Raw genomic sequence first — 15,047 nt, 5'->3', positions numbered from 1 at the left:
TCATTTCTACCTTCTCCTCTCTGTCAACGCTCTCTGGTTTCATTTAAAAGAGTCGATCATCAGATATTGTCCCAGATTAACCTTCAGGGTGGATACAACTCGCTAGCAGCCTCGCACCGAGGACCTATCCACGTCATCATTTACCCATAATGCTTTGTGTGTAAATAAAATGGCTCCGTCCATGCTAAAATTTATTTTTAAAAATTTACAAAACTAAACATCCTACAGTATTTTTACAGTCTTTATTTTACAGTTAAAATATATGTTTATCAAATAAAGTCTAATGCTACAACTAATCGGGGATCCCTTTAAGTCTAATATAAATGTCTCTTGTACGTAGTTACTTGTATTTTGTGTTTAATTTTAGTATAATTCAAAGATAAAGTACTGTAAGTACCGTGAGTTAAGACTATCTGCACTAAAGCCCTTTTATGTAGTTGGACCATGGCTGGAATAACTAAGTAGAAATAAAGTGTTTCTACATAAAACAGGAGAATACAATCTATTAGCTGGGACAACTGCTGGTGGGCCAAATCAAATAGCTTGGCAGGCCAATTTTGGCCCACAGGCCCTTCTTTGGGCACCTCTGCCATAGACGATTAGCTATGGCGGCCATCTTGAATTGAGTTGTTTCCAAATGTTAATTAGATGTAAATCACCCAATGAAAAGTTCTTGTCAACTGGTTCATAAGATATTTTGCTAACAGACACTTGCACACAGACAAAAGCATTTCCACACTATTCAATATAAAACAGCTAATAAAGCAGTTCTGAAGAGATGACTTTAGTACAATAAATACACCACAAAAAACTTTATTCCAAGTATAACAATCCACATTTCTATACAACATACACGTATGATGTAAAATCTGCAAAATCTTTTAGTCCGTTTTTAACTTCACCCACCAATTCAGCTCATATCCAAAGCTCAAATACTCCTAATTTCTCCATTATATGAGAAAGCAGCTGATTTCTTCGTATAAAGTAACAATTTATCAGATTAATACGACAACTCAGCAAGGACAATAAAGTCTATTTTAAAAAGCTGCAAAGTTTTGGCTCCTCTGCACATGTGAGCAATCGTCTCAAACTTGGCTAATTATGTAATACACCTCTTTGCAGGTGTAAAAATCACAGCAGTGCATCCAAACGTCCCTCTGGAGACTCCAACCTACGTGAAATTGCAGTAAAGAGTTTAATTGTAGAACTAAGAACACCGGGAGGTATAATTTTTTTTTCTCTGGCACTCAGGAGAGCATTTTCTTTGTTCCTGTCAGTGGGAGAGATAACAATTCCTCCCACCGTTAACTACCTGCCTGCCTGCCGACCGAGTTTTGTTGTGTTTTTCTTCTGTTTTGTTGTTGCTAATGGGCTTAATTGGCTGCAGCCCAGGCAGGGGAAAAAGTAGAAAGGGGGGTGGGGGGNGCACTTTGATAATAAAAAAGACCCTTGATTATCACGAGGTTAGGTTATAGGTTGTCTGCTCTTGATGTTTACAATAGATGGAGATGTTATACGTCACGTCTATTGATCTCACCAGAATGTAGCTACACAACATTGGTGAGTGCCGGCTTCTCTTTGTGATCTGTGAAAATTGGTTAACCTTTGACTGTCTATGAAACTGCATGAAAAATCCTTTATAAGCTGACAGATTAGTGGAGAACAAGCAAAGTTCTGCCTCCTGAAGTTATAATGTGCATTATTTGAAGGAGACAATCAAACAGAGCTCTCTAAAGGCAGRGAAACCGCCCTGCTGGCGCTCGGAGGGAAAACTCTGAGAACAGTATGTCAGTGGGCAGATTGTTTGTGTGTGTGTCTGTGTGTTTGGAGCAATGGGACCTGAAGGAGCACCACAAGGACAATCTGTCGCCCCTCCGCCTTGGCCCTGGGTGACAGATGATTTGATCCCACTGCTGAGCTTTGTGCATGTGTGCATGCATGTGTGCATGTGTGTCAGTTCAGGGGGTTGTGGAGTCCGCCTGCCACAGTAACAATAGCTTCATCTCAGCCATGTTGTCACAGGACAAATAAAATATGTTTCTCTTTTCCCATGACAGCAGAGAAGAACACGTTTCTGACATGTTGGCCCATCTGACACGTCAGTGATGTCAGAGCGAGTTCACAAACTCAAACTGAGCAGAAACTTATTGTCTCGCACCAAAAGGAACTGCAGAACCTTTTTCCACTTCTTCTTTTGGGCAGCTTTTTATCAGTCACAAGCTAGGTTTGGGCAAAATCGTATCGTGTGCAATTAATCACTAGAAAAACGTTAATTTATTTTTTGGTACTTGAAGATTAATGTGATTAATGCCACTCGATGCTCCTCTCCACTTTGAATATGACTAACATTTTTAAATAAAGTGTTATTTTATTTATCATAACTCAGGTTTTACTTGGTCTGTCGACACAATTTAAAAATTGATGTATAGCCTGAAAGTCTGTACTTTTGACACAGTTTGGAACAGATTTTTACAAAGAGCATATCTTTCCCAYTAGAGTGATTTAAATTGGTCGGGTGACCAGGACATGCAGGCATCTAGGAACTCCAGGAGATTGTCATATTGATTATCGGCTAAATACCACAATTAATCGTGATTTTTTTTTTTTGCCAATATCGCCCAATCCTATCAATTCTGTCTGCTCTTATCTTTACTCCTCCTCTTGTTTCCCTCTTAACAACATGTAGACATACCATGAAGGGTAAAAAGCTGCAGTTTTATGAGAAATGTGGTTTTAATWTTAAGAAACAAGCATCTTTAAAAAGGGAACCAGATGGTTAAAAGTCATAAAACCCACCCACGTTCTCCTTCACCATCACCAAGTYATGCATGGCATCGGAGCTCACAGGGTCGGCCTCACTCCTAAACTTATAGTGAAACCTCTGGTTAAACTCACCCTTTGTTTCCAAGCACTCAAGAACTGATGTGATGCATGTTGCATGGCAGAGTCGGGACGTCATGTATTTTTTCAGGAACGTGTATATTTAAGACAGTCGTTTGTCTCCAAAACTAAAATAAAAGAGAATCCATCCTCCRTCAGACCTTTTATCTGTTTAGGCCATCAACTCTTCAGCGCTCACATGCCTGTAATTAAACACACCAACCCACTCACTCTGTGTCTCTTACGCACACTACAAGGTTGGGTTCAACAACTTACATCATCTTGTTTAACAGGTCCAAGATGGAGTTCAAGTCACAGTTACATACTGCATATATCGAAGAAAAATTATAATAATACACGTACTACCTCACTTKTGCGTAWTTACCTTCCACTTCTACATTTTATTGAAACAACATAGCTGCAAGAAATAAACATTGCAGTATGTTGCACAATCCCAGTGCTTTGCTTACGTTCTGTCTGCACTGTCATGTWATTGTGGCGTATTTGTGGTGTTTTCAAGCATTTGTTGTTTTTATCTTGCTTGTTAGAGCTGCGAAACAGTGTTTTATTCATTTGTGTGATTGGCAAATGTATCGCATCAATATCAATCAATAATAATCATAAAGGAGTTGCAACAAGACTGCTCTGGGGGAATGCTATAGATGATGAAAGTTGCACCACAACAATGTAGCATCCAMTATGATTGTGCAGTTGTATGCTGTAATCACCTCAACCTTAAACCTAGAGTCCAATGTGAACCCTTTGGTCTGCAGAGTACCGTAGTTCACTGGCCCTGTCCCAACACCCACACTCACACCCTCGTTCCGCCCTTGTGCACTTCAAATGCACTTTCATGTTGAAGGGTTTGAGTGCGTAGTGTGTCCCACATTCTCCACATCCGCCCGTCGCCCCGCCCATTTTGGGTACTATTTCTCCCCTTACGCGAACTCTGCATTTTTACAGACTTCAGTGAAGTGTATTACTCACAATTCATGGCTGTGTGTGACGTTTTAAATTAAAAGGCAAAAATCTGGCGATGTCCACTGAGCACCTTCCAGTTTAATGGTGGCAGTAATGCTCCTAAAGGGGCAATATCATGTAAAATAAACTTTTTTGAGTTTTATATCATGTTATAATGTTATACTCTCATAAAAAAACATGCCCAAAGCCTTGCTCTGACTCATTCATGCATGTTTGAGAAATCCTGCAGCGTTTTTGGGAAGCCATGCTGAGGAGCAAAACGACAGGTGGGGACCAGAAATGCCTTTTGGGACCAGAAACGCCCCTGGGACGTGTCTTTAAGCCGAACTTCCTCATCACATATCATCATTTATACACTGCTCAAAAAAATAAAGGGAACACTACTGCTCAAAAAAATAAAAGGGATCACTTAAACAATGCACGCTAACTCCCGATCTTAATCAATGAAATATTCGCATTGAGTACTTTGTTCTGTACAGTTTAATGTGCTTCACAAAAGTTTGATTTACTTGGACTTAGCGTGCGTTGTTTAAGTGTTCCCTTTGTTTTTTTGAGCAGTAGTGTTCCCTTTATTTTTTGAGCAGTGTATATTGTGTTTCTGTATTTGCATCTATTATTTGTTTTTTGTTGTTATTTGTTTTTTTATGTCTTGACTGAACTGTGAAGCACTTTGTTCAGCTTTTGTTGTTTTAATGTGCTATCCAAATAAATTTGACATTGACATTGACATTACGGAGCACATCTCCCCACCCCCCGCCCATGACTCCTGCAGGCTCTCGGCAGTAACAGAGCAAAGTGAAAGTGAAACTTAACAGTCTGCTGCTCTTAACACTACTTCTCACTCAGTGAAGCTCTTTTCAGATTCAAAATACCTTTGAGGAAATGTATTTTCAGATGCCAAGTGAACTGCATCATAGCGTATGCGCATGACCCCCACCCCCCCCGCACTGAAATGGGCGAGACAAAAGCGGAAGGTGGTTCTTAAAGAGACAGAGGCCAATTTCAATGCGTTTAGAAGAGGAAGTGATGAGAAGATAAGTTTATTTTCTATTTAAACATAAAAACAGCTTTTTAATAACAACTAAAGGTGACATAGATATTTTATTATGGTATAGTATTTAAATATATGCCTGAGAAACACATAATATTGCCCCTTTAAATTAGTCTGCCAACCACCAATAAAACCAAAATTAGAAGAACTTATAGAAGTTAGTTCTCATACTCTGCTAATCCTAAAAACAATTGCTTTTTGTATTTTTAGCAATGCAACTGCCAAATTAGTGACTGGTTGGATGTCACAGTTACGACRCAGAGGCGCAAGTTGATGACGTTATCCGTACTGTCCCAATTCTCAATGTTCCTGCACGCTTGTAACCTGCGCACTCAAACACTTATGTGCCTTTTGACTGAATCCACACTTCACAGAGGGGTAGGGWGCACACTGAGCCTTCATCTACTCAATGACTGCAAGGTGCCATGGTCCTGTAGCTCCAAAACAATTCATCACCCTTCCCCCACCATGCTTAGTCTCTAACAGGAACTCAACATAAAAGGCAGAAGTGTCTCRCTATRAGCCATAAAAGGCAAGTTACTACAATAAGACTGTTTAGGCACTGCATTATTTTAAGACTTGGCCGGAAACAGATTAAAACTTTTTATGTAAAACTCTACAACTGAAATATTTAGWACTTTGAACTGTAAATTAACTCTCAAATCTCATACCAGACTAAGAAAGGTAAATTTCAAGATAATATCTTAATGTAAAAAAAAAAAATCTGTCACATTTAACGTCCAGAAACAACTTGCTCTCCCAACTTTCACCACTGACCCAGATGTTGACAAAACTAACYCACAACAAAAGTGACCCAGCGCTCGGGCCGTTGGCCTTGTTTGTGGAGTCTCACTGGTACCCCAGTTTCTGTCGGCTAACATTAAAGACAACTGGACTTAATGGAAACTGGACCAGAACCAAGAGCTCCATTCTGAGGCTTCCTGCTTGGCCGTGTTTCCTGGACAGAGCAAATAAGCAAAACCCATATGTCAGACAATATCATGCCCTGTGAAGCATGCCACTTCAGTGGTATCTGACAGAAAAGAGGATGGGAGCACGTGCACACACACAAAATGATACGAGGACAGGGCTTTACGGATGGATGCTCTGGCAGTAGTGAAATACAGTTATCTGGCTTTGTGTGCTCACATACTTATAAAACATATAGCCTGTGTGTGCAGAACTATTTGTGTGCTTACGTCCGTCTCAACAGGACCGAGGTCGCCACTCCTCAACTGAATTGACGCCATCAGTGCCCTCAGTCTTTGATGGACACACACACACCATTTATTGAAGCTATTGCTGGCTCTTTGTCTCCGTTCCAGATGGCATGTTGGTTTTTCCTCTTCTATTCTGTCCTCATCGTCCCTCAGTACCGGGTCTCTGGGCTGGCGGGGGCCATATGTCCAAACTAAACTGACCCAACTCAYTCACTTTGTCTGTTTCTCTGCCTGACTTCTGTCTTTCTGTCCCTTTTCTCTTTCCGGCCCTGACCCATAATTACACTCAGGTATTGTTTTAAAGCATAAACCTAAACTAAATTGCATTTCATAAGCTAAAACTCTAGGTGTTTTTATTTCTTTTGGCAAACAATAACATCCTAATTGCAGACAAATAAGCYGGGTATCCTGCACAATATTAAATGTAACAGTACATATTTCAGTTAGCTATACATTGAAGAATTTGAGAAAATTTAATTGGCATATGGTAGAAAATCTAAAGAAAACCGTTTGAAATATTAGAAAAGACCACTATCCTGCATGTCTTATCTGTTTCTTTGCTCCACACCAGATTCAGTGATTAAATTATCTTTAAGTTGATGCAGGGAAACACATGAAACACGCAGGCTAGTTGTCGCTGAGAACCAGAAGTACACATTWGGAACAGACCATAAAGTATATTACTCGTCACGTTTTAGCAGTATTTATTTTTCATCTAACATCTAACATTTCTGATCATTTAAAATATGTTTTATCACTTATGTTGATCTAAGCTACATAATTTCAAAGATATTAGAGAAAAGTTGTGAAATACTGATGAATGGTTAATATTATATTCATCATTCACACAGTAAATTACTTGTTCATTTATCWGCAAAATAATGGCCAATTTGGGGATATATCAACGCTTATTCATCGGGTCATCTTTTGTATTTTCATTGTTTAGTCTAAATGTTTAATGTTAAAGATTTTTAAACTACATTGTTTTGCATTCTGACTTTGTTTTTTGGGGGCTCTAAAAAATAAATAAGGATATTACTTTCAGTGACATCACTGTGAAATTGTTTGCAGTTTCTGTAAACTTTAATTATATTTTAGGTAGTTAGCCTCATTTCCTCTGTCGAGTCTCAGTTTTTTACTCTTGTTTCTCGAGAATAGAAATTCCTGGTTCATTTTTATTTTTTATAGGCTGATTAGATTTTGCATGGTATTTATGGAGACGGGAGTTTCAGCCAGAAACTTCCTGTTCCTCCTCGTTCTTTTGCAGCTGTTAATCTCTGCATTACTAAGAAATCCAACTTTAAATTTGACAATAAATGGCTTTTTGTTTCTCTCTAAAACAAACAAATCTTTAACTCGTATCACTCGTTATGGTTTTATCATTGATACAGACTTTGAAGAGTTTAAAGATTGGAAGATATTTGCATTTTAATGAAAATCTGATTTAAAAAAAAGGGACAAAAGCTACGATACTGGTCTCTTCAAACAGTAATAAACATGTTTTTTATCACTCAGTCCAGCTGAACATGACCGTAACGTTAACCAATCTTTGACCCAGTAAATGCTACAAAGCACACAGGATACCCAGCTCAATCTATAGTTATCTGCCTTACTTTATAAGTTGTCCCTTTTTCATGTAAATGCAGCAACTTGTGTGTAAAAATGTGTGGTATGAAAATAGAAGCTGACCTACAAGCGTCCCGGTGGAGGTGGCTCTGCTGCGGAGGGATTACCCATCAGAGGGAAGGCCAAGCCTGGTGAAGAGAAGCACAGACGCATTTAGCTGCATTACACACACACTAAAACAATCACACAAAAACACACAAATAAAGCATGAAAAAGTCACTAAAAAAAGGGGTGAGATGTGAGCAACAGTTTCAGAAAGTAAGGAGGGACAAACTGAACTGCGTTCGCGAGGGGGTTTCCAAAATGTCTTAATCTGTTCCCAAGGGTTCTTAATTTCCTTTAGTTAATTTAGTTTCTGTACATCTAGAGCAGTGCTCCCTTAATCCTGGGGTCAGGAAATGTCAAGTCTTGAGGTGATTTCCAGAAATAAAATTTAATTTGAAGATGAGTGCAACCACATATTCTTGTCACAGTTGTTAGAATACAGTATGGTTTATGTAATGATAAATGAATGAAACGTTTAATGATTGTTGGGTTTTGCACGTTTGGCGTTATTTTGTGAGCCAGAAGCTAAAATGTTTAGGAATTGTTGTTCTAAAGCACTATATACCCGTATTTTTTGTAATATTGGTATTATTATATTATTATATTATATCATTGGAATATATTGGTAATATTTGGTAATATATAATAATATAAAATTTGGAAAATTGCCAGTGAATTCCTGGATTTGGCATGCAGTTTGTGCACACGTGTAATATAAAATAAAAATGTATATTTTCACATAATTTTGTGTCCAAATAATGCCCAACAGTTGACCTGATAAGGTGACAAAAAAAGAAAATGAACAAAGAACAGAAAACCAATATCGATCAATGTCTCTGCAATTTTGTCAACCAAAACCATTAAAAAAATGTATTTCTTTTATAATTTATTGGTTTAATATGTGTAGAACAGAATAAATCTGTTGTCTGGAAAGTTTATTCCCATAAAAAATTCAATTATTCTTAAGCCTTGCTTACATACACTGGTTGGAGTTCTAACTGGGCACAATCTGCTCAACCGCCACAAAATGGTAATGGGACTTCGTGACAATGGTCTGTGTGATGCTGTGGCATTGAACTACAGACCTCTTTGCACTACTTAGACCACTGCTTGGCTCTGAGTCATCAAAGGAAAATAATTCTTGGGGACTCCTTTATGGATCCAGAGAAGCTCAGAACACTGAGTGTTTCTAACCTTGTGGCCTTCATCCAAGGGACAAGAAGGTTCGAATGAAGACCAGTGTCTTTTTGGGGAGAGCAATGGGCCCACTTAGGAGGCCTCTGCTCATATGGATTTTATGTCCATCCCCACTCAACATAAACCATAAGGCTTGCTGCCTTAAAAACATGTTTTCAATAAAGGAAAAATGGTTTGTTCAATATTAGTTCTGTTGAAATTGTTTACATTGTTAATTGCTGCAGAAAACAAAATGAGCTACAACATTTGCTCTTCTGAATGGTTTGTGTTTATTGGCAGCTCGTCGTGAACAGTTTGACGTTTCTGGAAATGTATTCATTGACTTTCTTTAACTTCCTCGAGTTGGACAAGAAGAATAGTCATCCCAGACTCGGTGCCGTGTGAGGAAAGTGAAGCAACAGCCTGCAGCCGTTGGTTTAGCTTAGCGTGAAGACTGGAAGGCACGGAGAAACAGCCGGGCCGTGTCACAAGGAATAACCTTTTGCAAACTCCACATGGTTGTTTGACGTACTCACAATGACAACAAGACTCCAGAAAGCCACTGCAAAATGGCCAAAATGTGATCCCAAAGAAGAACAAATTTACATTTTAACATTAATCACAGAGCTTTGGAGGGGGTTTTCAGCCAAAGATGTGTGTTTTGTCCTGCTGGCTTAATCTTTACATTTGTAGACATGGCATTGGTGATTAAAAGTAAAAATCTTGCTATTAATTCCAGCTATTTTTGTCACACCAATCTAGTCAAAGACAGTCCAGTTTTAGCCATTCCAAGACATTTTAATTTCAACCTAGTTTGGTGTATTAAAGTCCTTCTAAACGGTGTTTGTTTTATTTTTGATTCGTTTTAGATCCAACAAAAAATGTCCCAGAAATACATCAGCCTGTTTTAGATTTGTTTGGAGGAGTATCTGGGTGTCTTGTTCACGAGTGATGGTAGGATGGAGCAGGAGATGGATCGGCAAATTGCGGCCTTATCCTCAGTAATGAGGGCACTGCTTCGGTCAGTCGCGGTGAAGAAAGAGCTGAGTCGAAAGGCAAAGCTCTGGATTTACTGATCGAGCTATGTTCCAAAACTCACCTATGGTCATAAGGAGTGAAGTTGAAGTGGAGCCGCTGCTTCTTTTAAAGGGAGGCCTACTGGATGCCTCCCTTTACAGGAACTTGCTGGAAAGTTTTTCTGAGAAGAGGGAGGTCTGGGTTTCTTCCTTAAGCCCGCTGGCTCTGCAACCCAACCACAGATAAGGGCAGAAGATGGATGTTTTAGATTTGGCTACAGTAGGGGTGGGAATTATTTATTTTTTTCATGCAAACATATATGATTCATAAATGTTGGAATCTTATGTCAGCTTTTTGATTCCTTTTGTTCAGTTGGTTCCCAAAATTCTTGTCTGAATGAAAACAATTTTATTTTGTAGCGTAGAGTAAAAGTATTTTTCTTTTAGGAGAGACCGTATGTTTAGTACTGTTTGAAGTGTGATTAATGTAAGGTTGAGTATTGGCAAAAATTTGGTGATACGATACATACGGGTCACAATATGATATATCGCGATATATTGCGTTTCTGTAAGCAAGGTAATATAGTGCAATACATTGCTATTTTTTTCTTCAAAAATAAAAAACTGTTTTATATGTATTTTATCTGTTTTATATTTCTCATTTCATCCAAGTTTTCAATACGGGACAGTTTGCAACCCTACCTCAACTTGAAGGCAGCAGGTGTTGGTCTAATCCACTCAGATTCAGCCAATGGTACTTAGTGTTAATGTTTACTCACAATGCTAACTTTTAAGCTAAGTTAGCATTATACTCTCAGGCTCCTCACGAGTGGAGTAATGGCAAGCTGACAGCTGCCAACTAGCAACTGGAGCCTAAACTATAAGGAACCGCTACCATAAAAATTTACATTTTAAACCTTATATAAAAATCGATACTGTATTGGGAAATGAAATATTGTTTCAATGTATTTATATTTTCTTACACCCCTACTGTGTAGTAGGGCTGCTTAATTATTGCAAAAATTATAATCACAATGTTTTCATTGAAATTGAAATCTAGATTATTTAACTAAACAATTCATTAACATGAATTTATTGAACAAAAACAATGGCTGTTAAACAATGTTTCCCTCAGGATTTCAAGTATTTTTGAAAAAATTAGACAAAGTGAAACTCTGGCTGTGGGAGGAGCCTGCAGCATCGTGCTGGCAGTGGCACTGGATTCACAACACAAAAAAGCGCAAGCGTAAACAGCGAACTTCCATCATTATGTTTTTATGATCACTGAAAACCAAATCGTAATCAAAATCCGATTAATTGCCCAGCCCTACTGTGTAGGTCGTGTTATGATTTGTGTCTGTGTTAATGTTTTATTGTAGTTTCTGTCTTGTCATCTGTTTTCTTTCTTGTTTGCCTTTGCTCCAGCCCCGCCCACTCTCACCTGYTCCTCATGTTTCTCTCCCAGGTGTTTCCTGTTTGTGCTCGTTAGTCTCACCTTTATATTCTGTGTCTTGTCTTCACTTCCCTGTCTGATCATTGTGCTGTTCACAGCCTGTATGTTTTTTGCCTTGCCTTGACTAGCTACACCAAGTTAGCTTTTGAGCTGCCCTGACAGCAATTTTTGTTTAATAAATCTTTACTTTTTCCTTTTGGAAGCTGCCTGCACCCTGGGTTCATTTTTGCCAATTCATAACAGGTCGTGTTTGAATCCCCTGACTGTTACATCAATAATGAGTGAGAAAGGTGCTGTTTTCACCCTCATTTCCACCTTCTTGGCCCTTGAGCAAGGCTCTTAACAGGCATGGTGGTAGCTTGGTGGTCTGTAGTTGCGTCAGGAAGTGCATCCAGCATAAAAAAAAATTGCCAAATGGTAACCCCCGGGTGAAGGGAGTAGCCAAAATTACATCATAGTCCTCTGAATCAAAATCTAATATGGAGTGGCCTCAAGATCCCACACTTAAAGAGAATTTTAAACTTCTCCACATTTATAGAGGGACATTTTTCATCGTTGCAYGGATACACGCAGTGCAGCCATCGAGAACTCTGACAAAATGAATGAAGCTGACAACAAAGAAAGCTCATTGCTCATGAGGAATAATAATAATTAAAAAAAACTTTGGGTAAAAATCCAGATCAGTGGATCTCCTCTTGGCAGACCTCGACTGTGCAAGGTCCAGTCACAAAACCACCTCCTTCCTCCCCCTGTTCCAACTCAACACCTCCACACAAACATCAGCCATTAGATCAACACGCACACACAGACACACACATACAGTTCCATTTATTTCTCTTTAAAAAGGTCACCATTTTCTCTGGCTAGGCGCCCTGCGCCATTGATAATTTTATGCATAAACAAATGGCAAATTTGTGCCACATAAATATGTATTAGCAATTAATAATGGTGGCGTGTGAGGGGACGCCAGGTGCATGCCGAGTGGGGCCGGCTGCTGCGACTGAAGCCGCTGAGCTGGACTGGTGGCTTTTTATGCTGCTAGCTGGTCTCTCTCTCTCTCTCTCCTCCACTGTTCCTGTACAATCACCCCTTCACAACGGCCACAACACACACACAAATTACAGAACATGAGCAGATGTGCACCGGAAAAAAAAGGAATGTGTAAGCAATAAACACATTACACCTGTGTACAGTTTAATTCCTAATACATTTCATTAGGAATACATTTACACTAATGCACAAATAGGTACACTGAGACAAATCTGATGTGCAGAAAGGAAAGGCCTGAGGGAGGGATGGAGCAGGAAGCATAATGTTCCCTCACTCTCTCCCACCTGGAAAACAATGCATCCATTATTGTGCTGCTCGCACGCCGCAGAGAGCAGCCCGCAACTCTCTGGGGCAGCGGAGTTAAAAATATTTTCAGCAAAACAGATATGAAGAAATTAGAAGTGGGTCAGGAGGAGGAGGTCACTGAGAGCGTTTGCTTTTTTTGTTTGAAATAAAACATCATTCGCCTTCAATAAGCCAATTACATTCGGCCTAAAAGTCCTTGAAAGWATGCATGTTGCCCGCCACCTTTCRTGCAAGAGATCTGAACAACGATCAAGTGRTTCATGASATATTTTGCTAACAGTATAGTTGAAAAAGTGATCATTCTGCATCTTCGTAAAGCAAAACCAGCATGTAGCTTTTWAAAAATATATGCAGGAGTTGCATGCTGTATTTGCGTGTTTATCTACTTTTTGTTTGTGTGTGTGTGTGTGTGTTGTCCGTCTGTTGAGGTGAGCGCAGGCTGGCTCCCCTGTAGAGCACAATCACTCTGCTTGGCTAAACACAATCACACAACCTCAACCCAACTCACATGGTCTGCTGAGGAGAAAAATGAGAGGAGGCGGCCTACACGGGTATACATGCATATGTGTGTGTGTCTGTGTGTGTGTGTGTGTGTGTGTGTGTCAGTCCTAGGAGGACTTGCAGGACAAAAGGCAGCCCCATCTGTTCCATTGTCACAGGGTCTTTAATACGGATCAGATAAACATGACATTTGGGATGAGCGGCCAAGCTCACATATAAACCCTGACATACGAGCTGTGTCTACCACTGTGTGTGTTCCATCATGTTGAACACTAAAATAAAGGCACATTTACCTGTATTTATGGCGTGAATGTGATTTCTGCCTTGTKTGTTTGCCTAAAGCTGCTCTTACCTGTGTAGGTGTGTGTATCGGTTGTGTAAGCCTTCTCCCATTCTCCGAACTGCAGCGCTGGAGCACTGCTCTGCAGTGGCTGCTAAAGGATTAGTGGCCCTTTTTGGCCTAATCAGAGGAGGTAATCAGACTATACTCCATCATGACAATAATCAGCCAGGAGAGACACACATCTGCCTATTGAGATCAGCTCTAAATCCATAATAGTGATGAAACATCTGGTCATTTGGGGCTCAGTGCAATCAAGTAGAGGGATTGGGACAGTTGCAGATGGCAAACCTTTAGTTGTTATCTGTTTGAGGCCACAGAATCACAGACAGAAGGATGTGCACGACACACAGGGTCGCTGAGCTCACWTCGGGCCTCTCTTACTACGAACATTGTTTAAATCGTTGCAGTTCTGTCCTGTCGTGTGTGATGGCAGGATGGAGCAAGAGATAAACTGACGAATCAGTTGCTTTAGAAATACAAGCAACAGTCAATTTTGTCTATTTGGTGTTCCATCAGTTTCATCCCTCACCCACAGCCATGAGATCATGAATAAAAGCTAAAATATTCTTCCTTCATTGGTTGGCGGTGCTCAACCTCATTATCTGGGTAGAGCCACTGTTCCATCGCATCTACAGGCRTCAGCTTTTTGATTAAAGGTGAAGACATTTCCATGTTTGTGAAGGCAACAATTTCTGCACACATGTTCGTAGATCAGCTTCATCACAGCGTTCCTCTCAAAGCTCTGCAGTTCTATCGATGATAGCACAACTGTTGCCTCAAACGCAACTAAACTCAGCACAGAAATGTAAGGAAATTAGTGTTTGGTAGATTATTTCTTTGTTGCAACAATGCTTCTTCGCAATAAATCTTATTGGCAGCAGCAGACTCGATAGCAACAATAAAATAAGCTGTTTGGAAGAGAAGATTTGTCTAATGTTTAATGAGCACAAGCCACATACTCAGCTCCTCTGCTCATCCCACAAATGCATGTTCCTTACAAATGTGGCACCATTTAAAAGAGAGGTTAACAGGCTTTCCAASAAAAGAAGCTTTATTGCAAAGAAGCATTGTTGCAACAAGGAAATAATCTAACAAACACTAACTTCCTTACTTTTTGTGGTAATCTGAGAGTTTTAATAAAATCCAACTCGTAGTTCATGACAAATTTTGTCACAGAAAAACACATAATTGGGTAAAGTTTAGGGCGTTTTCGTTAATGTTAAGGCCTCCAAATTAGCACTTGTTTTGTGCGGAGAACAATAGTAATAATAATAAKAAGAAGAAGAAGAAACAAAATTAATATATATTTTTGTAAATAAGAGCAGATATAAAAAAAATTCTTCTTCAGATGCCTTTCATTTTATTTTTGCATTGTTTTGTTGTATGTAATGTGTTTTTT

The 15,047-nt window shown here is 39.4% G+C and overlaps 1 protein-coding gene and 1 long non-coding RNA gene across 3 annotated transcripts in view; one reads left to right on the top strand and one right to left on the bottom strand.

Annotated features, from left to right (window-relative positions):
- Positions 1–15,047, top strand: part of LOC106530582 (uncharacterized) — an 84,933-nt gene that overhangs the window by 18,107 nt on the left and 51,779 nt on the right. The gene's annotated exons all lie outside the window — the stretch shown is intronic.
- The window catches only part of LOC106530581 (transcription factor SOX-5), a gene marked incomplete at its 3' end in the record, with an annotated part of 225,596 nt that overhangs the window by 185,898 nt on the left and 24,651 nt on the right, over positions 1–15,047 (bottom strand). Inside the window, 1 exon segment of the mRNA XM_014026227.1 lies at positions 7,826–7,886. Within this exon segment, the coding sequence (XP_013881681.1) occupies positions 7,826–7,886 (61 nt within the window).

The sequence above is a fragment of the Austrofundulus limnaeus genome, unplaced genomic scaffold, assembly GCF_001266775.1.
Source record: "Austrofundulus limnaeus strain Quisiro unplaced genomic scaffold, Austrofundulus_limnaeus-1.0 Scaffold534, whole genome shotgun sequence".
In the NCBI taxonomy this organism is placed as follows: Eukaryota; Metazoa; Chordata; class Actinopteri; order Cyprinodontiformes; family Rivulidae; genus Austrofundulus; species Austrofundulus limnaeus.
This window is presented reverse-complemented; position numbering and strand designations above follow the sequence as displayed.